Source organism: Haliotis cracherodii, unplaced genomic scaffold (genome assembly GCF_022045235.1).
Source record: "Haliotis cracherodii isolate W230 unplaced genomic scaffold, xgHalCrac1.p SCAF_6, whole genome shotgun sequence".
Lineage (NCBI taxonomy): Eukaryota > Metazoa > Mollusca > Gastropoda > Lepetellida > Haliotidae > Haliotis > Haliotis cracherodii.
The window spans coordinates 22,608,168-22,633,647 of record NW_027266319.1 but is presented as its reverse complement, the minus strand read 5'-3'; the positions used below and the strand labels follow the sequence as shown (position 1 = coordinate 22,633,647).

At 42.3% G+C, this 25,480-nt stretch overlaps 1 protein-coding gene across 4 annotated transcripts in view; it reads right to left on the bottom strand.

Annotated features, from left to right (window-relative positions):
• Window positions 1–25,480, bottom strand: part of LOC139444611 (uncharacterized) — a 100,449-nt gene that overhangs the window by 44,711 nt on the left and 30,258 nt on the right. For all 4 annotated transcript variants that reach the window (XM_071225518.1, XM_071225517.1, XM_071225519.1 and 1 more), the window contains exons 2-3: window positions 21,491–21,710; window positions 2,323–2,463 (exon numbers count right to left, since the gene is read on the bottom strand). In XM_071225518.1, the coding sequence (XP_071081619.1) occupies window positions 2,323–2,463; window positions 21,491–21,710 (361 nt within the window). The remainder of the gene's footprint in view (window positions 1–2,322; window positions 2,464–21,490; window positions 21,711–25,480) is intronic.

Genomic DNA, 25,480 nt, shown 5'->3' with positions numbered 1-25,480 from the left:
AATAAGCCTCAGTACCCTACTATGCGGCCCGGGACGTGCCTTCTGTTGACGGGGGAGTATGTAGCAGGGCGTGGAGTCATCCCACAGATGACATCCTTACCTTGCCAGCTTGCTGACGGGGTTAACCTCTTTGGTCATGTGGACAAGGTGTCCGACTTCTGATCAGAAGGTCCTTGTTTCGAATCCCATCACGGGACTCGGACATTTTATGGCTGCTACATGTGCAATGATTTTGAATACCCTTCCTAACTGTCCATTACGACTTGTCATGGCAGTCCTACGATCAGATAAGGATACTTTGACCTACTTGTTGTTTTTGTATTGTTTGAACCTGAACGCATGATTAACACAAAACAAAAGTGGAATAAAACACATGAGGAAACAGGTTGATCAGTATTCACTTTAAATATTTTTTTAGAGATGCTTTCAATATGCAGTAGCCTTCAAATGGAATGCGTTGCCTCATGTCATCAAATAGACGCACAATCTGACCATCTTAAAGAAAGCTCTAGCAGTATCAGTATCGTCATGAAAAGCGCACAGAAAACAGAGATGTGTGTATGCTGTGCTAAACAAATGGTGTATTGTTGTTTGTTGTTTTACACCGCACTCAGCAATAGTGCAGCTATATGATGGGGGTCTGTAAATAATCTTGTCTGGACCAGACATTCTAGTGATTGACATCATGAGCATCGGTCTAGGCAATTGGGATACGATGACATGCATCAACCAAGTCAGCAAGCCTGACCACCCGATCCCGGCCCTTTACCCAGCATGGGTTGCTGAAGACCTATTCTACCCCGGATCTTGTTCACGGGTCCGATATACAAATGAATGTATTATTATGATCTTCCTTATACTGGATGTATTTCAGGTCATGGGACGATTTCAAAACACTCAGGCAATGGGTAACATACAATAAAACTCGATGGCACAAAGACTGGAGGGTTGGCGGTTTCAGGGTCTGCACAGAACACCACTCGACACTGTCAATTTGGGGCCAACACGGAGGTTGCAAACACGACCCCGGGGGCGTGACACGGGGATACAGCGTGGGCTAACCACTGGGGGTAAAGCACATGGTCATTTGGGAGGGAGGGGGTCATGTCTAAACGCTACTTGCCATCCTGTGCGAAGGTGACAGATACATAGGCGATAGCAGAGCCTGGTATAAAATTGCCCTTTCTGCCTCAGCATACGTAGACATGAAATCCTGAAAATTGGGATCGTAAAAAACGCATGTGCAAGATTTTTTCAGAAAATCACGATAACATGAGCACTATGAGTGTGCGAAAGAGTAAAAACGAGAAGAATTGAAACGACATAAAATAATATGTCATGCAATATAATAATATAATAGATGAAAACTTAAAAATCATATATAGCACAATCTATAGAAATTGAAAATACAAATAATGTCTTCTAACTATCAAGAAATAAAGTAGAAGACAAGTTAAGGTGGAGAGGTATATAAATAAGATACCTTAACACTCTATACAGTATACATATATATATATATTCAGGGAGAAGTCTTCTCTTATCTTCTCCCTGAAGATAAAGCTGAAACATGTAGGAGTGAGTGAGTGAGTGTGGTTTTACGCCGCTTTTAGCAATATTCCAGCAATATCACGGCGGGGGACACCAGAAATGGGCTTCAGACATTGTACCCATGTCGGGAATCGAACCCGGGTCTTCGGCGTGACGAGAAACATGTAGGCGAACAATCCGTGTCGTGTGATTATTTTGTGAATTTCTTTATTTATGTGCTACAGTATACTAGTGAATCTCGTCACTCTGTTGTTTGTTTGTTGTTTAACGCCGCACTCAGCAATATTTCAACTATATGACGGTGGTCTGTAAATGATCGAGTCCGGACTAGACAAACCAGTGATTGACATCATGAGCATCGATCCATGCAATTGGGATAACACCCCAACATAAACTGTTTGGCGTAAGAAAGTATATACCTGAAAATTGTATTTCACCCAAAAATCACAAACGTTGTCAAAACTTTACTTGGTTGACCTGGGTACAAACAACTTTAGCGCTACGACTATAGTAAGTCTATGTTAAGGTATGGGAGTTACGATCACCTTAGCGCTAAGATCGCTTTGTACAACGGCACCTTGTTGTGGGATACTCATTGATATGATGCATCTAATATCGTGCCCGCATCACATGCCTCACTATCGAATAACCATTTCTTGTTTGATTAATTTTAGCTACCTTTAAATATGGGTGTCTTTTTGCACGACAATTTATGTGGGTACTGCCTTTAATGCTATTTATAGAAAAGGGGTTTGCAATATTTTCGCAAGGTACCTCTTCGCGGGGATCCAGTTGATCCTCCAACTCTCGCTCTAGGGGTAGATCTGCTTCCGGGTGGTAACCATGGTACCACAGACCCGTGCTCATTATCAGTCGTCGTCGCTTTTCACAGACCAAACACACCCATTCCTGAGCCTGTGAACAAATTCATCAATCGTTTAATATGTTATTGATGGATTACACTCAAGCATAATAACGCAGAATCACCTCCACCATGACCTCAAGTGAACCTTTGGAACTACTATTTTTGCGATGAAGTCAATATATTGACGTCGAGGTTCACGGGGATAATGAAAGAATATCCTTGAAAGGTTCATCAAAGAAGCACATTTGGCTTTATCATGACTGGTCACATAATGCACTGCCACCATCTGCACAGTGAGATAGGACTGAAGAGTCTATTTTTATGCATTGTCCATAGCTTCCACAGACACATGTACCGTTATTTGAGGGCCAGTGGAGGCGTATTTTTCTAGTACACAAGCAGAAGGAATCGATACCAGGTAATGAAACAGTACAGGTGCGCTGACAGGTAGCTCTGATAGCACTCACTTATATTAATTTTGTAGTCGTGAATTATCGATGATCATGAATTCTCCCTGCTGTACAAGACCAGTTCAAACTCGTGGAAACCAGCGCACGTTATAGAACTGTCACGGTATATTGGTTATATTTCAGAACCGGTTTTATTTAAGTGTAAATATACTGGTTCTATTATCAACTGTTATCATTTGGCTATCATTATATGTTTTTGACTAAAGCTTATGTTTTCTCTCCCTGAAAGAACACATTCAGTTTGTTATTTTTGCCGCAATCAATACCATAACAGTGAGTGTCATAATTGAGAGCAAATCTGGTTTACCGTTTTTTTAAAAATATACTGAATTAGGAAATATATTTAATTGTTCTTCTTTTAGAAGAGCTTCCTGCACACCATTGTGATCTGGTTGTGACTTCAACATGTTAAAAGTCATGAATAGTTGCACTAATAGAAAGCACACGAGTTTGATTATATACCATTTGTATGTGGTGAGGTCGGTCTGGCCTCAATTTATCACTACCTAGAATAGGTATTCAGGAACCCATGCTTGCCGTAAAGGGCGACTATGCTTGTCGTAAGAGGCAACTAACGGGCTCGGGTGGTCAGGCTCGCTGACTTGGTTTATGCATGTCATCGTATCCCAATAGCGTAGATCGATGCTCATGATGTCAATCACTGAATTGTCTGGTCCAGACTTTACAGACCACCTTCATATATCTGGAATATTGCTGAGTGCGGCGTTAAGCAGCAAACAAACAAACAAAAAATCACATTATCACGTTACTTTCAGCCTTTTGTGACCTTGGTCCACGATTGACTCGCTCAGAAGAAAAGGCGCTTTTAGCAAATACGCGGCGGCCAAAACATGTGGTACAAGTCATATCCGGTAACAGAGATACATGTTAAGCGCCCCCTCCTCCGAATTCAAATATGAATGGAGACATGACCACATCTCGAAAGTTTGTTTTGGGAGGAAAATATGAGAACAAAGTTCTTTGTTTTAAATTTTGGCGATAGCAATTCTAAAAGAATTCCTTATTCGGAGAGGACCAATGAGTGTCGTTCAATCACAGCCTACGATAGAAACTCATGCAGTTAGGTAGACAGGAGCCCAGTCTATACAGTCTAAACGGAAGTGGTGTGTAAGATTCCCATCTATCAAATGATCTTCCCGACATGCATGTGGCGTTTCAAAACGGAAAATACGGAATTCGGAATGCATAAACTAGATAAGCATTGTCCAAATATCTTGAACACACCGCCCTTACTGTAAACGGAACCACACATAAATAACATTTGAACAACTGTCGGCAGTGAGTGAGCATGTTTCATGGATGTTTATTTAATGCAGAGTGTGTGAATGACGGGTGCTACCGGAAGGGCGGAATATGCGCACCCTTTTCGCGAACACCTGGTGTCATCACTGATTTTCAGTGGTCCAATCATATAATTTTCACAGCTATTTTGACCTGTACGCCAAATGGAATCTCTTTTGGCGGATAATCAAGACTGGTTCTTCTCTTGCATTTACATTTTCAATTTACGCTACTTTTGTCATTATTCCTAACAGGTCTTTACTAGAAATACAGGGACTTGATTTCACGTATTGTAATAATGTGTGGGATCAAACCGGATGAAGGCTTTAACTACCACAAAACCCTACTGTTCTTCATTTTTATCGAGGGGCGGTCGGGTAGCCCAGTGGTTAAAGCGTTCGCTAGTCACGCCGAAGACCCGGGTTCGATTCCCGACATGGGTACAATGTGTGAAGCCCATTTCTGGTGTCCCCCGCCGTGATATTGCTGGAATATTGCTTAAAGCTGCGTAAAACCATACTCACTCACTCACACATCTTTAGCGAAGTCTGTACCCACTACACCACCACCATTCTTCATCTCGACAGCCCCTATACCTGAACACATCACTTAGTACACGTGTATATAGCACAGGTTACACCTGTACACCATACTACCTGCACGTGCACATCATTTGTTACATCCGTACGTCGCAGAAGCAACATGCACACAGCATCTATAACACGTGCACACAGCACCTATAACACGTGCACATAGCACCTATAACACGTGTACACAACAAAGATACGTTTATACTGCACGTTCACAATACACCTAATACACTTATACGCAGCACCTACACGTTTACACAGCACCTATAACACGTGCACACAACACCTGTACGTGCAGACAGCACCTCTAACACGTGTACACAACAAAGGCACGTTTAAACTGCACCTTAACAATACACCTAATACACTTATACACAGCACATACACGTTTATACAGCACCTGCAGGTGCACAATACACCTAATAGGCATATATACGGCACATCTACACGACATCTACACGTGCACGTCAACAGAACACCTAATACAGTTATCCATGACACATACTCGCGTACACAACACCTGCACGTGCACACAACACTAATAACACGTGTACACAACACATACACAGCACATGTACAATACACCTAATACACTTCTACACGGCACATACACGTGTACACAACACCTGCACGTCAACAGAACACCTAATACACTTATCCATGACACATACACGCGTACACAACACCTACACGTGCACACAGCCTCTACACGTGCACAAAGCACCTAATACACTTACACACCTAATACTTGTCTAGACATCACATTCACGTCTACACAGCACCTGCACGTGCACAAAACTCACGTGCACACAAGATCTACACGTGCATATAGCAGCTATGACACATGTAGTCACAGCGATCACTCAGCAACTGTCCACCTTCACCTCTCTGTAAACTCTCCATCAGGAACGCGATACTCCAGCAGCGGGGGCGAGCACTTGTCAGCGCATGTACACTGCCCATCACACTACGTGTCAATTACAGGTCAACTCATGTACATAGCGGCGCCAAGAGAGGGGTTTAATGAATATGTCAGCACAATGGTAATGTGTGTTGTGTATATCCGCACCGCCTGCACCGGAGGATATTAACACTATCGCCTCATATAACACACTAAGGTAATCCTCCACACACGTCGTGGTAATGAACATCATAAGGTTGTTTGGTTGTTTAACGCTGCACTCAGCAATATTCCAGCTATATGACGGCGGTCTGTAAATATTCGAGTCTGGACCAGACAATCCAGTGAATAATGTCATAAGCATCGATCCACGCAATTGGGATCGATGACATGCATCAACCAAGTCAGCGATCCCGTAAGTCGCCTTTTACGACAGGTGTAGTCACCTTTTACGGCAAGCATGGGTTCCTGAAGACCAATTCTACCCGGAATCTTCATGGGTCACATCATTAGGAAATTAGTGTGTCTGACACAAGCGTACATTGTCCATCATCGGCAAATTTGACATCTATAAACAATATTAATCAAATGATTTGCATATAATTTGTAGGATTCATTAATAGGATACTAGTAGTTTGTTGCAGAACGAGCTGTTTATCCGATACTTCAATAGTGAATACTACTTGGAGGTGTGGGTATTGAGAATGTATATATCTGTGTTGGTGAGGGTGGGCGACTCTTTTGAAGGCCAGACCACAATTGCACACTCATGGTATTAACTCCTACCCCCACCCCCATCTCAATCAATGCACCTCCTAACCCCGACTCCCCTCGTGGAATATGCATGACTTTGTGCATCACGCTACCGCGTTGGACACATATGGCCAGATGTCGAAACCGTCGCAATTCCCTGCGATGAGTTGCGTCCCTTAAGCGTGCCAGAAGCCTATGATCGTGAGCTGGAGTTCCGGTTCGCCTTGATAATATATCCTAGGTTAGTCAGCACTGTGCTCTTGGGTTTAACCAAAGTGGTAAACATCATACACGACATCACTTCGGACTTTCCTCCCATATTAAGCTGACACGCCGTGATATAACTGAAATACTGTTCAATGCGGCGTTAAACCCAACTCACTCACTCACTCCTAATTTCTTCCCAACCCTTTGTTAACCTTCGCATAATCCGTCATCGAAAACCATCATCCCCCAGACAGCTTGCATATCACCCTGTCATCCCACCACATCTCCCAACCCTATTTCACAATGCCACGCTGATGCATCACGTCATCTGATGTGGGTGCACGCTGTTCCGACAATATGTCTGATGTACGCCAACATTAAGTGATAGAACTGAAATACTGTTCAAAGCGGAATTAAGTCCAAACGACGTCCCGGAGAACTGATGGAAAGTTAAAAAGTCCTAAATAGAACAGTTAATTATGTATGTGAAATACTACCAGCGGGCCACGCCGAGATCTCAGCTGGAACGTAATGGTATATTTTAATTGATGTATCAGGTTTCATGGAATTAAAATATACTCTAAGGTAATGTTTTAATGTGAGCTGCATTCTCCAGTTGTCGGACTGACATTATTATTCTGTTCAATCTACGTTTAGTTGAATGCCTAGGATTGTAGCTGTACTAACAATTGCGATCCTATTCAGGATTCAGGTCGTTGTCTCTTGATGATATCGAATATATTTGGAATAATCCTTGTGATTAAAACGCCTGTATATTTTATTCCTATACACAAGACACTTTAAACTTTATCCTATGTACAAGCGCCAGTGAACAAATAGCAGATGGGTATTAGGCGCAGTAAAAAGCCATCACCATCGTCATCATCATCGTCATCATCATCATCATCATCACCACCATCATCATCATCATCATCATTTTTGTAAAGTAATTCATTCTATGAAATAAAGTAATATAATAGAGAGGACACATGTTTTCTTGTCAAATAATATGTTGAGTTATAAAATGCCGAAGTTAATATCTAAGATTACACACACACATGTATTTTATTTATTAAGCATTTTCTTACTGATCTTCATGATCGTTCTGTGAAATGTATCGTTTCACGCCTAAACCTAACACAACCGTTAATGTATCCTAACGGGTTTTTATAATAACCTTACACATACGTTATTATTACTCATACATCGCTATACCCAAACACATTCGTTGTTATAACCAACCACATACGTGATTATTACCTAACACATACATCGCTATACCCAAACACATACGTTGTTATAACCTCACATAAACGTTAAGAGAACCTAACATAGACGTTGATAATTACCTAACACAGTCACTGATATATCACAACACAGATGTTGTTTATAATCTAACACATGCGTTGTGATAACCTACGCAAACATTGTTGTACCCTGATACACACCGTTGCTATAACCTAACACTGACGTTGATAGGTCCTAACACAGACGTTATTATACTCTACCTCTGACGTTGATGTGTCCTAACACATACGTTATTATACTCTACCTCTGACGTTGATAGGTCCTGACACAGACGCTGTTATACTCTACCTCTGACGTTGATAGGTCCTAACACAGACGCTATTATACTCTGACACTGACGTTGATATGTCCTAACACAGACGCTATTATACTCTACCTCTGACGTTGATAGGTCCTAACACATACGTTATTATACTCTACCTCTGACGTTGATAGGTCCTAACACAGACGCTATTATACTCTACCTCTGACGTTGATAGGTCCTAACACAGACGCTATTATACTCTACCTCTGACGTTGATATGTCCTAACACAGACGTTATTATACTCTGCCACTGACGTTGATATGTCCTAACCTAGACGTTATCATACACTACCACTGACGTTATCATAATCTAACCCAGACGTATAATATTATACCACTGACGTTGTTATTACATAACGCAGAAGTTAAATACTCTACCCGTGACGTTGTTATAACACAACACTCACGATAATACCTGTGTTTATCCCACCACAAGTGTTACGTTACAGAAAATGGGAAGACACACATAACATGTCTCTCAACGTCTCTCAACGTCTCTCAACGCCTGTCAACTCTGGTGTCATCGGGTCAGATTACCACGACATTCTCAGGTGAATATGATCGATATCACAACCTGGAAACAGTGCGTGTGGTCCTGACAACGTGGTGTCAGCATATTCTCTTCTCCATGGTTTTACAGTCACGTTGACGGTGCACGTGACAAACATTCTGGACGAATTCACAAAGTCCACGTTTGACGCGAATCAGCCAGAATAACTTGTCAGGACACCAACTAAATCTAAATAGCAGTCCCAGTGTGTGATTGAATTGTTAAGATTGCCCTTTTCTTGTATTAAAATGATTACCAGGCCATCAACGTAGGCGACACACACCTGAGGACACGCTGAATACGCCCACAAGCGTAGTCGGGATGTCGCACTGCAGATGTCAATCTCCTTTGTCGTTGAGGAGGCTGCGGTTTTGGCCTCAGTGCTCGAGTTCATCCTCGGCATGGGTCCTTTAATCGAGACTCCCAAGGAGGCGACTATTTGATATTCAGGGGGACCCTAGAATATTATGGAAAATGGAAAATGTTCCCGAAAATGCTTGAAAAAAAATGTTCTTCGGTTTACATACACAAGATCTTTCATTCAGGTTGCTCTGAAAATAATGAGTTGCGGGTCTCCCTTATATTGTTTGGCTCTCTTTTCAGAGAAAAAACATGTACGTCTTAAAATGTTGATCGAAAAACGTTCTCAAAGAAAAATCACAGCCGCAACCTTCTAACTGGTCGGTTCCTAATTGCAAACCCTCAATTGGACCCCTACCCTTAAGCCCTACTCGGACCCTATACAGGGGTCCAATTCCGGTGCAATATCCTCAGGTCAAATACTCGAGCCCTATAAAAAGAATCATACTTGGACCCAATACACGATGTAAGGATCTGCATAGATGGCCTTGTGTTCTACATACAGTTAATAGAGTGACAGCTTTTTACATCCGTGACATAAAATCACACGAGGCGACTTAACTAAATGACCAATAATACCGTAAAGAGGAATTGATGTTTCACACTCTTTTGGAAGTACGATGGCTTGACGTCACGTGAATCAACCGTTGCCATGGTAGCAGCGTTCTTCTCAACAAAGTGAAAACTTTGCAAAGCAGCTTGAGTTTGAGATGTGGCTTGTAAGGGGAGGATTACAGAGGAATGGCGCAATCTAATCAATATGGCCTCCGGCAGGCACTTCACAAATGGTCATCCCGATTATGTGTTATTAACCCTCAAGTGGCCTGAAGCCCGTCATCCACACAGTGATGTAAGCGTCGTTAACGTTTGCTTACTTTAGCTAAGGGAGTGTGTAGCTTATTACAGCAAGGATGCGGCAATGTAAGAATTCTAACCTTTGTTTACACTACCTTAGGGAGTTTGTAGCTTACTAAAGCAAGGACACACCGAGGTTATAAGCATCGTTAACCTTTGCTTACTTTAGCTGAAGGATTGTGTAGCTTTTGAAAGCAAGGAAACACTGATGTAAGCATCGTTAACCTTTGCTTACTTTAGCTGAAGGATTGTGTAGCTTTTGAAAGCAAGGAAACACTGATGTAAGCATTGTTAACCTTTGCTTACTTTAGCTGAAGGATTGTGTAGCTTTTGAAAGCAAGGAAACACTGATGTAAGCATCGTTAACCTTTGCTTACTTTAGCTGAAGGATTGTGTAGCTTTTGAAAGCAAGGAAACACTGATGTAAGCATCGTTAACCTTTGCTTACTTTAGCTGAAGGATTGTGTAGCTTTTGAAAGCAAGGAAACACTGATGTGAGAGTCGTGAATATTTGCTTAATATAGCTTAGGGAGTGTGTAGCTTTATCAAAGCAAGGATGCAGAAATGTAAGAATTATTAACCTTTGTTTACACTATCTTAGGGAGTTTGTAGCTTACAAAAGCGAGGGCACACCGAGGTTATAAGCATCGTTAACCTTTGCTTACTTTAGCTTAGGGAGAGTGTAGCTTGTGAAAGCAATCGTAAGCATCGTTAACTTTACTTATTGTGGCTCAGGTATTGTTAAGCTTTTGAAAGCAAGGAAGCACCGATGTTACCGATGTTTGTAGCTTACTAAAGCACGGGCACACCGAGGTTATAAGCATCGTTAACCTTTGCTTACTTCAGCTTAGGGATTGTTAAGCTTTTGAAAGCAAGGAAGCACCGATGTTAGCATCGTTAACCTTTGCTTAATATAGCTTAGGGAGTGTGTAGCGTATTAAAGCAAGGAAGCACCGATGTTAGCATCGTTAACCTTTGCTTAATATAGCTTAGGGAGTGTGTAGCGTATTAAAGCAAGGAAGCACCGATGTAAAATCGTTAACCTTTGCATACTGTAGCTTAGGGAGTGTGTAGCGTATTAAAGCAAGGAAGCACCGATGTAAAATCGTTAACCTTTGCATACTGTAGCTTAGGGAGTGTGTAGTCAGGATGACCAAGTTGGCCACTACCTCATTGCACCTTCCAGCATCGAATGACTTATTGATGAACACCATATTGACCAAGATACATAGTCATGTATTACATTACTTATTCCCCTCAAACACCCCTTCGCTTTGTGTGTCTGTGTCTGTCTCAAGATTTAAGATTTTGGTTATTTTTATGATCAGTCTTATCACCTGTAAATCATTTTGCGTGCATCATTTGCCCATTACCCGTCAACAAACATTATTAGTCAAATCTCCAGCCTCCAATGATAATGATTATTTGCAGCCCACTACATGTCCTCTGAACTGATGTTGGTCTGGCCCATGACTATTGATCATGGCGGGATACACATCGCTGTAACGATCCGAATCATTGCCTGCCTCCACTGATGTACATCCTCTGGTACATTCAACCAGCACTAGATACCGTACTGCTAAAGGGCCGACCAAGGGGATTTGAAAAGGGGATATTTAAGGTTGTCGCCGGTCTACACGTACAGGATCACGGAATGACATTATGATAAAAATGAGTATCTGTGCCCCGCCCCCTCTCTTGGATCGGTGGGTTTGAATCTGACGAGAAAATAACGTGTATTACACAATGTTTGTCAATGTTTACAAAGTTTCAGTCCTGTCGTGCTACTGTCCATATAAGGTCACATAATCAACAAGTGCAGTTCACATGTAAACCTGACCCGTGAACATCCGGGGTAGAATAGGTCTTCAGCAACCCATGCTTGCCGCTAAAGGTGAGTATGCTTGTCGTAAGAGGCGACTGACGGGATCGGGTGGTTAGGTTCGCTGACTTGGTTGATGCATGTCATCTATCCCAATTGCATGGATCGATGCACATGGTGTCAATCTCTGGATTGCCTGGTCTAGACTCGATTATTTACAGACCGCCGTCATATAGCTGGAATATTGCTGAGTGCGGCGTTAAGCAACAAACAAAACATGTAAACCTGCTGTTTATTTTAATATCAACCTCTTGAGTTATTGAATGGGACTAGTCTATAATCCCCAAATATACCATCATATTTGAACGAACGCTGTTATTCATGAACAGAAAGTACAACCATCTTGATATTAACCAAATGCCCTCAAGGCATTTCAATCTTAAACTGCCAATTTATCTCAACAAAAGTTTCTCGACCAATGGCGATACACCCCTGTTCCAAATCGAGAGCTCCAAACAAGTTAGCCAAGCCTCGTCGACCGAACACCAAGATAAACGTGCAATCACAGGCAAACTGAATTACGAAACTTTATCGGACGAACGGGTTTACGTAATTTAGTTTCACGACCCTTTTTTAATTCGTGACCTTTCGGATGCATGTTGGCTCTCCTCCTTGACTGCCTGTTGAGCTGAGCTGATGAAGGATTCATCCAGAAGTTCTCACAGCAGTGTTTGTCTTCCCCTTCTGTGTTCAACGGGTACGACATGTGGATGAAATAATTTGGTAAAGGATGTGAATTTGAGACTGGTTGTGAAGCTAATGTGTGCACAGTGCAACGGGGGACCTCAGTGCTCGAGCACCGAGATAACGAAATGACTTGGTGGATCAAAAGACACAATTGTTTCCAGTTAACCACTGCAAATTAAATAATGTTCATCAGAACTTGTTTGCATCGGTTATGTCCTCAAAAGACATGTAAACTAATCTTGTTTATTACATATATATCAATCAAATGTTTACAATGACTCAATCAAGATTTTATTTACCCAAATCACATATCACCACAAAGCTTATCTGTTTCATCCAATTCTTCTCTTCGTAACGAAACAAACACAAAGTGGATTTTTTAGTAAAATTATAATTGTTGCCTGGGTTACAGTGTCATTTGTTGATAACAAAATTGAATTTGTGCAAGTATGAAAGGCGAAAACACCCATCCTAATCGTACCGCTTCAGTATCAGTAAAGACAACGAGGTAGTTCCGTCTGGTCGGCTGGACATGGTTGATTGAGGTTTATCATATATGTCACTCAATCCCTAGGGGGGGGGCTGTGATAAAAGTTCTAATGATACCTAATCTAATACACTTATTACTGGCCCCCGGAGAAGCGGGAGCTCAGACGCCCCACCCCGGGGACCAGATCTGTCAGGGGGCGGTTTGTGAGGACTGCAGCAGTAGTACTTAAACTGGCATATATTGACACCTCAGAGCCGCAAGATGGCTTATTGTTATTGCACTTTCCGGATTTAGTATTTTATCGACTGGCATTCTCCAAGCGCATCTCGCTTGATTCACTCTGGACGATGTCCTTTGATCACTAATATGCTGGAGTTTGTGCTGGAATCAAGGAATTGACGTGTCTGGGAAGCAGGTTAAAATATGCTTGAAGGGTATGATTAAAGATGGAGTGAGCGAGTGAGTGAGTTTGGTTTAACAATCCCTTGAACAGTTTGTTTTGTTTGTTGTTTAGCGCCGCACTCAAACTACTACAGCTATATGACGGCGGTCTGTAAATAATCGAGTCCGGTCCAAACAATCCACTGATAGACATCATGAGCATCGGTCCACGTAATTGGGATACGATGACATGCATCAACCAAGACAGCGAGCCTGATCACCCGATCCCGTTAGTCGCCTCTTTCGACAAGCATGGTCACCTTCCCCGGATCTTCACGGGTCTAAACAGTTAGTGAATGAGTGAGTTGGGTTTGAACAGTATGCCAGTTATATCACGGCGTGTCAGTTTAATGGGAGAGGACAACGTGACATCCCCTGATCACACCCCCCCCCCCCCCCCCCCCTCCCCCACTCCCTGCGCTCGCCACACTATCCGACCACTTTCTACCGATTACTCCACCCCTCATCACCACCTTCATCCTCTCATCTCATCATTATCAGAACACCTCCCCTTTAAACCAAACCTAATCCCCTCCCCATACCCTCCCCTACCATTTCCTATCGAACCAACGTGTGTGTATTCCGGGTAAAGGTGAGGTGAGGTGAGGTGGGGTTTAACGTCGCGTCTAATATTATTGCACTTATATAGCGACGTGCATGCACGTGTATGTGAATGTGTGTGTGGCTGCTTGTACTAGTCCGGACTGATGCCGATTTATAGTGCTAGCTCACTGAGATACCATCCCGCTGTTTAACAAGAATACCCCACTCCAAGCCGACCAGTCCTTGTTTTAGCCCCTTTAGGCCGTGCACCAGACGGGGTAACGACAAGTACCATCTTTTAATGTCTTTTGGTATGACGCGGCTGGGGATCGAACCTTCCGCTCTCCGGGCGGATGCTCTACCATTAGACCACGGAGGCGGTCGTATTCCAGGTAAAAACATAGGTCCTCAGCCACATATGCTTGTTAGAGGCAACTAAATCGATCGGATGGTCAGGCTGGGTCCACTGCACGATATCGATTCCTAATTAATTTTCATGATGTCAATCACTGGATTGTCTGGCCCAGACTCGATTATTCACAGACCGCCGTTATATGGTTGGAATATTGCTGAGTGCGGCGTTAAACAACAACATACACGCGGACACACACATTCCTACCTAACCCCACCATAATCACCACCCTAAACCATCATCACCCACCCCATCTCCTACCATTTTATATAGACACCCATCCCCTGTCGTCACCATCCTCCTCTCCATCTCCTCCATCCGCCATCATCCCTGTCACTTTTATAGACCTGCTGTTCTTTGATACATCCCTTGACATCACACAATTGCTTGGATATGGCGAATCTCTCGGGCAATCTATTTTTGCTCAGAATCGAGACAACGTTTTACAGGAACGTCAATTCTTGTCATCCTGGACTAAGTCTTTAACGCGAACCATTTCCTGCCAACTTGGCATTCTGAAGTTGTGCGAAAAAGCATAATGCATAATTCCAGAATACATCGATCATAATGACCCCAATAAAGGAATCAATCAGCGGATGCTCTCAGAGGACCTCTCTTATTTTCAAACTGGTTTCCCTGACATATTGGCCCTGCTTTATGAGCCCTTAGATCGCAAGCGTGAACATTGCATTAGCGCAGTTTAGTGGTTATTGAAGTCAAAAACAAATTTGTTCTGAGGCTCCGTCTTTAGCAATACTGTGATCAAAGAGCCGTATACGCACGCGGTACGATAAAAGAAATCTGGTTTGCACAGATACACTATTGTACATGAATGAATTAACACGATATGGTCATAGAGCAATGTTATATACTTTCCTGTGTAAATTTTGAATTTCAATACGAGTGGTATACACTACAAATGTGCCTGTGAATGCAATTTATTGTGAAGCCCAACACGTGAATAATGATTCATGTCAGTTCGTTGCATGGTTGATACACAAAAATCAATAAGTCTAAAATAAATACTAATTTCTAAGGGAAAACACACGACGTATGCCTGCAATTGCCCATCCTTGGTTCCATGTCACGTTTCCTATATTGCAATGCATTTAATCTCGTTTATTCGATTTTTCCGCGGCTCGAGACAAGCGCAGTATCGATATTAGACCAACATGGCCGATTACGGATACTAATTCTGCTTGTAACACCAAGCTCCATACTCTTTACGATTCATCGACTTATCCGTAGCTCGAGACAAACGTAGTATCGATATTAGACCAACATGGCCGATTACGGATACTAATTCTGCTTGTAACACCAAGCTCCATATTCTTTACGATTCATCGACTTATCCGTAGCTCGAGACAAACGTAGTATCGATATTAGACCATTTGCCCGACAAACCATGCTAATTCTGCTGGAACCATCGTTATATATTCCTCACGGTCCATCGAATTATCTGTAGCTCGAGACAAACGGAGTATCGATATTAGACCATATGACCAATAACGGAGACACAATTTCTGCTAGAACCATCAAGTTCCATATTCCTTACGATCCATAGATTTATCCGGTCTTCGAGACTAACGGAGTGTCACTCAGGGTTTTGTTTAGACACCACACTGACAAAAAATGTGAAGCCCGTTTCTGATGTCCCGCGTCGTGATATGGATGGACTGTCACTAAAAACGGCGTAAAACCACACTCACTCACTCACTCACTGTCGCGATTATGTTACACAATCTCAACGCAATATCAACTTAAAGACACTCGATTTCGATCTAAATCGTTTCAATGTATAAATAGCAGTCGAAACCTGCTATCTCGATATCAGTTATAGCCAATGTACCGATATCGCAAACTTATTCTGCATCCAACGACCGCTGCATGATATAAATAGAAATAATTCCGACCGTTCATCTCGAATTCGAGGTAAAAATATATACAGCGCTATTTCGAACCTTGAACTCGGTACGAACTTTGTCATCGCAAACATGTGAAAATAAATGTTCTTTTCATTTACAGTTAAATGTTACTTGTGAAGATCCGGGGTAGAATAGGTCTTCAGCAACCCATGCTTGCATTAAAATGTGACTATGCTTGTCTTAAGAGGCGACTAACGGGATCGGGTGGTCAGGCTCGCTGACTTGGTTGATGCACGTCATCGTATCCTATTTGCGTGGATCGATGCTCATATTGTCAATCACTGGATTGTCTGGTTTAGACTCGATTATTTACAGACTGAGGCACATTGGTCCAATGTTGCTGGCTGCGGCGTTAAACAACAAACAAACTTGATTCTTCTGGCTGTGAATGCCTCGCTATCTCGAATGTACAGATAACTCGACGTTACAACACGGTCCCGCTAGATTCGAGAGACCGGAGTCCGGTATGAACCATGCATATTCTACTAGACTATGCTTGCGTAAAAGGCGACTATGCTTGTCGTAAAATGCGACTAACGGGATCGGGTGATCAGGCTCGCTGACTTGGATGATGCATGTCATCGATCCCAATTGCGTGGATCGATGCTCATGATATTAATCACTGGATTGTCTGGTCCAGACTCGATTATTTACAGATCGCCGTCATTTAGCTGGAATAATGCGGAGTGCGGCCTTAAAAAAACCAACCAACCAACAATGCACATTCTACCACTTCTGTAACCAATAAAAACATCGCCGGTATAAATACACATCAAGTTTCACATGAACACCGGGTTCGCTTATACCATCAGCTGCATGAGATACAGTGCAAGGTGCTAATAGTTCAGGCCATACACCGGACACGATGGTTCCAGTAATTCCTTGTAACACAAACATGTACTCCTGCTTTTATTGATTATTTTCCTCAGCCGATTTGTTTTGTGCGACGCGTTGAACTTCCACCAGCCGCCATTGTTGATACAACCCCGAACGTTGCCAGCCTAGCGAAACGCCAATATAGTGACGAGGAAAATCTATTTATGTCGCAATTACTTACATCCCCGGGTCAAAACAAACAATAAAACACATCGTTCTTACATTGTCAGACTGAACACATCATTTCAATGAGATTATCGATTTAATAATGATGAAAATGTACTCGACGTTAATGATACGGTGAAGGGTGAGTCTAATCGAAACATTACGTTACTTAGGTGTTGATTTACACAACAAAATAGAAAAGATCCAATATGGTAATTGAGATTTTTGATCACGCTCTATCGTATGATAGAATAATGTTTTATAATGAAATACAACTTGGGGGAATTTAGTGACGATAATTACATAATCTATCAGACTTATTCATCTCTGTAGCTTTAAAGTGAGTGAATGAGTGAGTTGAATTTAACACAGCTTTTAACAGTACTCCAGTTATATCACGGCGTGTCAGCTTAATGTGGGAGGAAAGCCCCAAGTGATGCAGGTCTCAGGCGTTTACCACTTCAGTGAAACGAGCACGGGTATGGTGCTGACAAACGTAGAAACATAATTGGGGTGAACCGGGATTCGAACCCACAATCATAGGTTACTGGCGTGCCCAAGGGACGCAACTCTGCACAGACGACTTAGACGACTGGGCCCCCCGTGCCCCCTGTAGCTTTAAAGACACGCACTAGCAATAACATGTGTTTTAAGATCTCTTACTTCACCAGACGGGATATAAATTAATCAAATTATACAGTAAACTATGGTCATAACGAACTCAAAGGGACCACTGATTTTAGTTTGATATAAACGTGGTTTGTTAAAAGCATATATACATGCATGAACAGCAAATGGTCTGGACCCAAACTATGTTCGTTATATCCGTCAGTTCGTTATAAGCGTGTTCGTTATAAACGTAGTTTACTGTATATATATTTTGAATAGAGCCTTATTTACAATACATGGGCAAATAAAACTACGACTGTGACCCACACATACAAAGACCGAAAGGAAGATTTCAACGGCTGCCAGTCAATTTAAACAACAGACAAAACAGAGCGGTAACCTCACACAGAAACCCTCAGTAGTAGAGTCCAAACCTCGCAACGTATTTCAGTCAATCTGTCAATGTGCAGAAATAAACAACCTCCCAGAACGCCCTGTGTTAGGGAATCTGCTTTAATTCAAGCTATGGAAACCCTTCACGAAGTGCCCATATCGATTTTGTGAAAGATCGATAGTGAGTGCCCCTAGTGATCATCTGTACTATCGTTAACCCCCTCCCTGCTGTGCTAGCGCATACACGCTGCCATACAAGGTCTGTGCTACATGTGTCCACTGCTAATTCGCCATGGGATTCGAGATGTTCCACACAACGGACCTTGATTAAACTTTCTAATTCGTTTTTTCGGTCTTTAAAAACGCCAAATTTGCTTGTTGTAACTATTTGGGCAGTGGCGTGATGGCGTTTGCGTGTTGTGGTGTAATAATGGAGTTTTATGTGCTGAGAAGCACTCTCGCTGATTGAGGTGTTTTTTCGAAAGAGATGTCCGATTTACATAGCTTGACAACTGTTTGATGCGATTACTGCGCCAAATTGCCTTAAATACCAACGAACCTCTTTTACTGTTGTGAACTCATTTGGTGCTGTCTTAATCGAACCTATTCCATTCAGTGCCAACCCTGGTCATCGTACCGGAAGTAAGATAACACAAAGGAAACAACATACATACTGAACATGCGCATCTAGGTTTGAGTCAACAAAACCCGGCACGCTCTGATAAGGTATTCTCTTGATATGACTCGCATAAAGGTAACCGGTCTCTATAACGAAAATATAGTCATTACCATGACAACCAAAGCGTGTGCTCATTATTTTGATGCGGGAATGAACTATAAAGCGTTCACTCATTAAAATGATTTAGCCCAGTAAGCTAATTGGTACATTATTGAATTGCATTGAAAAATAATCGTCCTTGCAAATCCCTCGATGCAGAAATACTTTAAAATGTTTCTGTAAATAGCTGCGTACTGGCCCTATAATCAAAAGCGAGCGCAAGCCAACATTGGTATTTGTCAAAATACGCATGACACAACTGTGACTAAAGGAGCAATTACGATCAAACATCGTACAGGCTGGACGCATCACCTGACATTATTCGTTCGCCCACACAGTTTACTCTTACAGGAAACACGAAACATGGTGCCTTTCATCAGATTACCAGTGTGGAAACTATAGAACACACAAAGGCTGGTCCCGTGTTACAGCGTGCGCCCGGAGAGCATACGGTCCGAGGTTCGATCCCCGGCCGCGTCATACCAAAAGAAGTTAGAAGATGGTACTTGTTGATACCCTGCCTAGCGTTCGGCTTTAATGGGCTTAAACAAGGAACTTGGAGTCTGAAAGGGGTATTCATATTATACTCCGGCATGGTACATATATCTCAGTGTGCTAGCACTATAAAATCTGCACTAATCCGGACTGGTACGAGCAGCCAAACACACGTATATGCGCGTCGCTATATGAGTTGTGTCACGGCTTTCAGGCAGGATTCTGGCACGCCAGAGGGACGAAACTCTGCACAATGAATCGCGGACCATTAGATATGTGTGAGCCCCCCCCCCCCCCTCAACACACACACACACACACCATCCCCACCCACCTACACCCACCTACACCCACCTACACACACACACACACACACACACACACACACACACACACACACACACACACACACACACACACACACACACACACACACACACACATAATGGCTAAAACAAAGAGCAAAAACAACCCCCCCCAACACACACACACACCATCCCCACCCACCTACACACACACACACACACACACACACACACACACACACACACACACACACACACCACACACACACAAAATAATGGCTAAATTTCAATCCCCAAGATTATCTTACATCGTAACACACACTGAACATAAACGGCTGTCATAAAATCATGTTAATATTAGCGCTCTACAACTGAAATCAATACATGCACAAAACGAATTAACATTGAAAGTATTACAGTGAAATGCAGTTTTTCACATGCTTTCTGTCACCATGTATATGTAATATCTCATTGACTTGTACTGGGCTACCTGTACTCGCACAGCTGTGTTGGTCGCTTCACTGAACGCATTTAAACCCAGATGTATCCCTATCTGTCCACGATCACATTACATCCAAATGGCTCCCAAAACAAAACTCGAGACAAGTGGAGACATGTATTGGAGTTGATGGTTAAGATGTAACGTGACACACACGTGCAAACAACGTCCCTATTTGTGACATTTCCGGGTGAGCGATGACTTACTGTTTTCTGCCGACTCATCAATATATCAGTCGCATCGCGGTGGTTGGATTCTCAATTTTTTTTAAAAAAATCATGATGCTGTCCCAAAAAATATCTCAGAATCTGCATCATACCCGGACGCTTCAGAGCATCGACGACTCATAAAATGATATTGAAATGTTCACTCAATACCTCCTACACGATCTTCTCTGAATGATTTGAAATCCAATTTGCGAGAAGAATAAAAGTTGATTTGAAAAAGATGACATATATAATGTAAAGGGGTAAAAATCAATGTATAGAAACGCGCGAGTCCTTGTTCTCAAGGCTCCACGATCACGAATGCGAGAGTACAACCTTCGACCTTTTCTTCCTTTGGATATTGACACTGTGCATTCAATAGCGTCCCCTGAGCATGTAAAGAAAACTATTGTGATATTATTTTCATACTGACAACTGCTTGACAACGCTGTAATCTATCAGTATGCAGCGGCTTACATTAACCCAATGATCACTCACAGGGAAAATGAATCTAGGTTTCCTGCAGTATTGAACCAAATGCCAAACCTTAGCACCACTGTCACTAAACTTGTGCTTATAAACTAGGCATTATACAGGTTTAAAGGGATAGTTATTATTGGTCAAATAATAAAATCAAGATATATTTGCATAACAAATCGGAAACACCAGTATAAGGCGTGTAAAAATTCCCTACAAGGTCCACCAAGACCCACCCACCACCAGGCTGAGAACGGTGCCTGCTGACTGAACATGCCGCCATGTTGGTTTGCTTACCTTGGTGGTTAAGCTAGTATTGAGTTCCCCACATCCGGGGCACGTGATCTTCTCACAATCCACACACACGTTTGGACCTTCTCTGGACCCATCCTCGTTCAGTCGGATCTCATTTTTGTTGCATATAGGACACAGTGAACATCCGGAATCGCTAAGCTCGGACAACGATGCTTCCCTCTCAATCCGTGTGGCATATTCTATGTATTCCTCTTCCAGATTCCTGAAAGTAGAGAAGATTAATGATTCATCCGGCTGTGTAGATCTGGGACGCTGTCGTCATGTCGCATGCTCAAAACCAGACCTGCCCCAGAACAATGCACGTAAATAATTGATCAGTACCTAAAAGCTTCTGCCTTGCACAGTCATGATGTGCAACACTTGTTTTGCTGAAAGACAGCTGGTTTGAGTGTTGGAAGTTGCTGGTCCTATAGTCTTTGTAAGACAGGCTTATACAGTGAATTGTCTTGTTGTTCGGGGACTAGTAGGGTCTTTATGTTCTATCTAATTAGGGGAACAGATGTAACTTGAAATACCTGACGCTTGGATCAATATTGTACCGAGCAAGAAATTGACAAATGCTCAACCAATCATGTAAAGAATTTATGAGGCTGGAATAGTAGAGAAGCTGTTTCATTTTTATCAGATAACCAAGGCTTAAAGAAACCTGCCTGTGCATTTACACACGCTGCGAGCTGATTGCACCTTATGCGAGATAAAAAAACCCATTCATCGAGTGACTGATACCAGATGCGCAGCAATCCAATATACTCCGCAGACAATAGGTTAGGATGCTCTTCGTCAAGGGATTCCAACAAGACTTCACTTCAATCTCATGTTTCAACATGTTTCTTAAGTAATTTTTTCATCTTGATATATAACGAAATGCATCTTTAACAAAAGAAATCATAAAAAAATATTTGCATCAACAATCAAACTTGTTTCTATCTATTTTCTATAGCTTTGCTTTAAAACTGGAACTTTGCAATGCAATGGTTCCAAAACAACACTGGTGTATTCCCGTCAGTATTCAGTCCTAAGGACACCTGTTCTCATTACACCGCTGTGTCGTAAAGACGTAAAACCAGTTTAGCATAAGGCATCACACTTGACAAGAGCCATTACACAAATGAAACTGCACGTTTCTTCTCCTTTGTCAGAGGACTGTGTGCCTTCAGACAGAATGAATGGAACAGTTCTTAAGAGGTGGAACGCGATTCCTCCAAACGGTGTCCACGGAAAGGTTCCAGACAAATGCTTTTGTAAGGACAGTTTCCCCCCAATCCCCTCCACATCATCTACGGGGACTTAAGAAGAGTATTGTATTTGCTGCTCGTCAACACTCGGGGTCGGCAGCAGCATCAGATGCCATTCAGGTCAGCGAATGTCTGCCTTGTTGAACACCATAATATTATCTGGCAATAAGTTACGGCCAATGTCGATTTCGTCTCGTGATATTATCCTCACAAGAATGCCAAGGCTCACTTATGTCAAGTCCACATGTTTTAAACTTGGGTTCGCTGCTAAGATAAACGGATGAAAGGTTTCCGGTGGGACAACCATAATTCAAACTACTCTTAGGTGATTTGCACTAAATTGATCTTTTTTCTGCAAGTGTTCTGAAATTGATGAGAAAATATTTCGTCTACACGATATGTTTTTCTTTTGTTGGGGTCACTGCGGTTTTTGTTGGATCGAAACATGGTACACACTCATTCTCTTTAGCCGACATTAAGCGAAAGTCACTAGCACAGGATAAAATCAGTTCTCAGAAATAGACTGGGTACTGACTATCTATGCACTGCGACAGCTTTATGGGGGGAGGGGGGGGGGGGGGGGGGGGGGGGAGTTTGACGGATTAAGGTGGTCATGCTTCGTGACTTGGTTGGCAGCGTCGCACAACGACGGGATGAATGTTCGTGATGCTGATCACTGAATTGTCTGGTCCAGATCTAGACTCGATTGTTTACGTGACGTTGCCACGTGCAGGATTCAGGGACAAACAAACACGTATTTTTGTATGAATTTCGTGGTGTCACACCTGGCGTCATTACTGATTTTTCTTTATCGATTCGTATAATTTGCATTCCTTTTAAGCCCAATGGAACCCCGAGAGATTATTCTCTGGCGTTGACATTTTGAATTTACACCGAGGACCCAGTTTCGTTCCCCAAAGAGGCCAAAGTGTGAACCTTTGGTTTACCGTGCCGCATGTTTACGTGAAATTAGTTAACAGGGGATCAAGCTTCAATTACTCTCGCAACTATATTTTGCCTTCTTAAGATAATGTATTGTTTAAGGTCAAGAGTTTGATACCTGTACTATCAATGTTCGATTCCAAGGGAAGCATTTGCGTCATTGGTTCAGAAATTGCGTGCATACGTTCCTAAATCGAAAAATAATTTTCGGTCTGCCGTACAGTATCTGTAATTACTGGCCCCACTAGTATGTTCGGTTAGAAATGGCCTCGTTTGATCCAATCGATCACGCATCAGGGAGATTTATGCTCTCGGGACACACGAGATCTCTCGGGAACTGCGGCCGGAAATGCGACCTCCTTCAGTGCCATTACAACATCTACTATAGTAACGTCAAAGCTATTAACTGCTTTGAGAGATGCCACATAAACATTCTCAGATCTTTGCCCAAGAAACTGCGTGTGAAACTACTCCCGTAAAAGGGGAGGGGTTTACAACAGCCATTGATGTCGTAACATTGTCGTAAACAGAGATGCGCGCTTTCAGCAATAACACAAGAGTTAAATGAACCTACAATGATCTGATGACACAGTAGAAACGATGTCTCCCAGAGTGACACTGTGATAAAACAACGTTGATTTACCCCCACACCCTAGTCGTTGCCAGGCACCACATTTAGTTCCCAGTTTTTCCCGTCACAGAATCGGGTATTGCTTGATTATCAATATGGTGGCCGTCGTCTGCTGTTAATGTCCTGACGATCACAAAACAGACATCACTCAGCACGCGTAAAAACTGTTTCTACGAGAAAGGAATGGCATAAGATATTAACAGGAAATTCGAATTATGACTTTCGGAACAATGATTTATATGAAACGGTTACTTCCGGTTTGTTTGTTTGTTGTTTAACGCCGCACTCGGCAATATTCCAGCTGTATGACGGCGGTCTGTAAATAATCGAGTCTGGACCTTACAATCCAGTGATTTGACATCATATCGACAATTGGAATATGTTGACATGCATGGAGGTACTGGTAACGTTACAATTGACTCTATGCTAACTTTTCAGTTAACTAAAAAACGTGTTCTGGCGAACTAAAATCAGGGTATACACACGCAGCCCTATTGATATGTCAGTCAGTCATGTTTAGAATCACAACAGAAATTTATGCAAATCCTCATCAAGCCGATGATAAATCACGGAAAGATTCTGATGCATATTCATATTCAAGCGTCAAAACAGTTTAAATATATATGATCACCTGTCCTGCTCTCGTTGTGCCCATCATATAATCACTGTAATAATCTTGGGACATGGCGATAGCGTGACAAAAGGCTCTGGTGGTTTATACAGCACGCTTGATGTTAACGTTCGTATACCATCAAATATGCATGAGGTAGGAATTAGAAATACATCGCATATCCTCGGCTTAAACAGAGTTGTCTCCCTTTGGATGTATCTTTTGTACATGCAACAGTGACAAATATGTTTCATGGCGGATCTGGGATTGTTGGCTAGCATGGCGTGCGCTCGTTATTCTGAATACAAGGGTTAGATTCCTCACATGGGTGCTATTTGTGAGACCCATTCTCGTCGTCGCCTCTGTGTAATTGCTGCATTAGAACATATACTCTCTCATTCATTTATTAGTGAATCGTAGTGCAACTGCATGCATCAATCGGACTTCGGGAGCTGGGTGTTTCTGGTGAAGATACTAGTGAAGAACACAAATCTGGTGTCGTTACTAATCAATTCATATAATATTTACCCTTATTTTGACTTTTACTCCCAGAT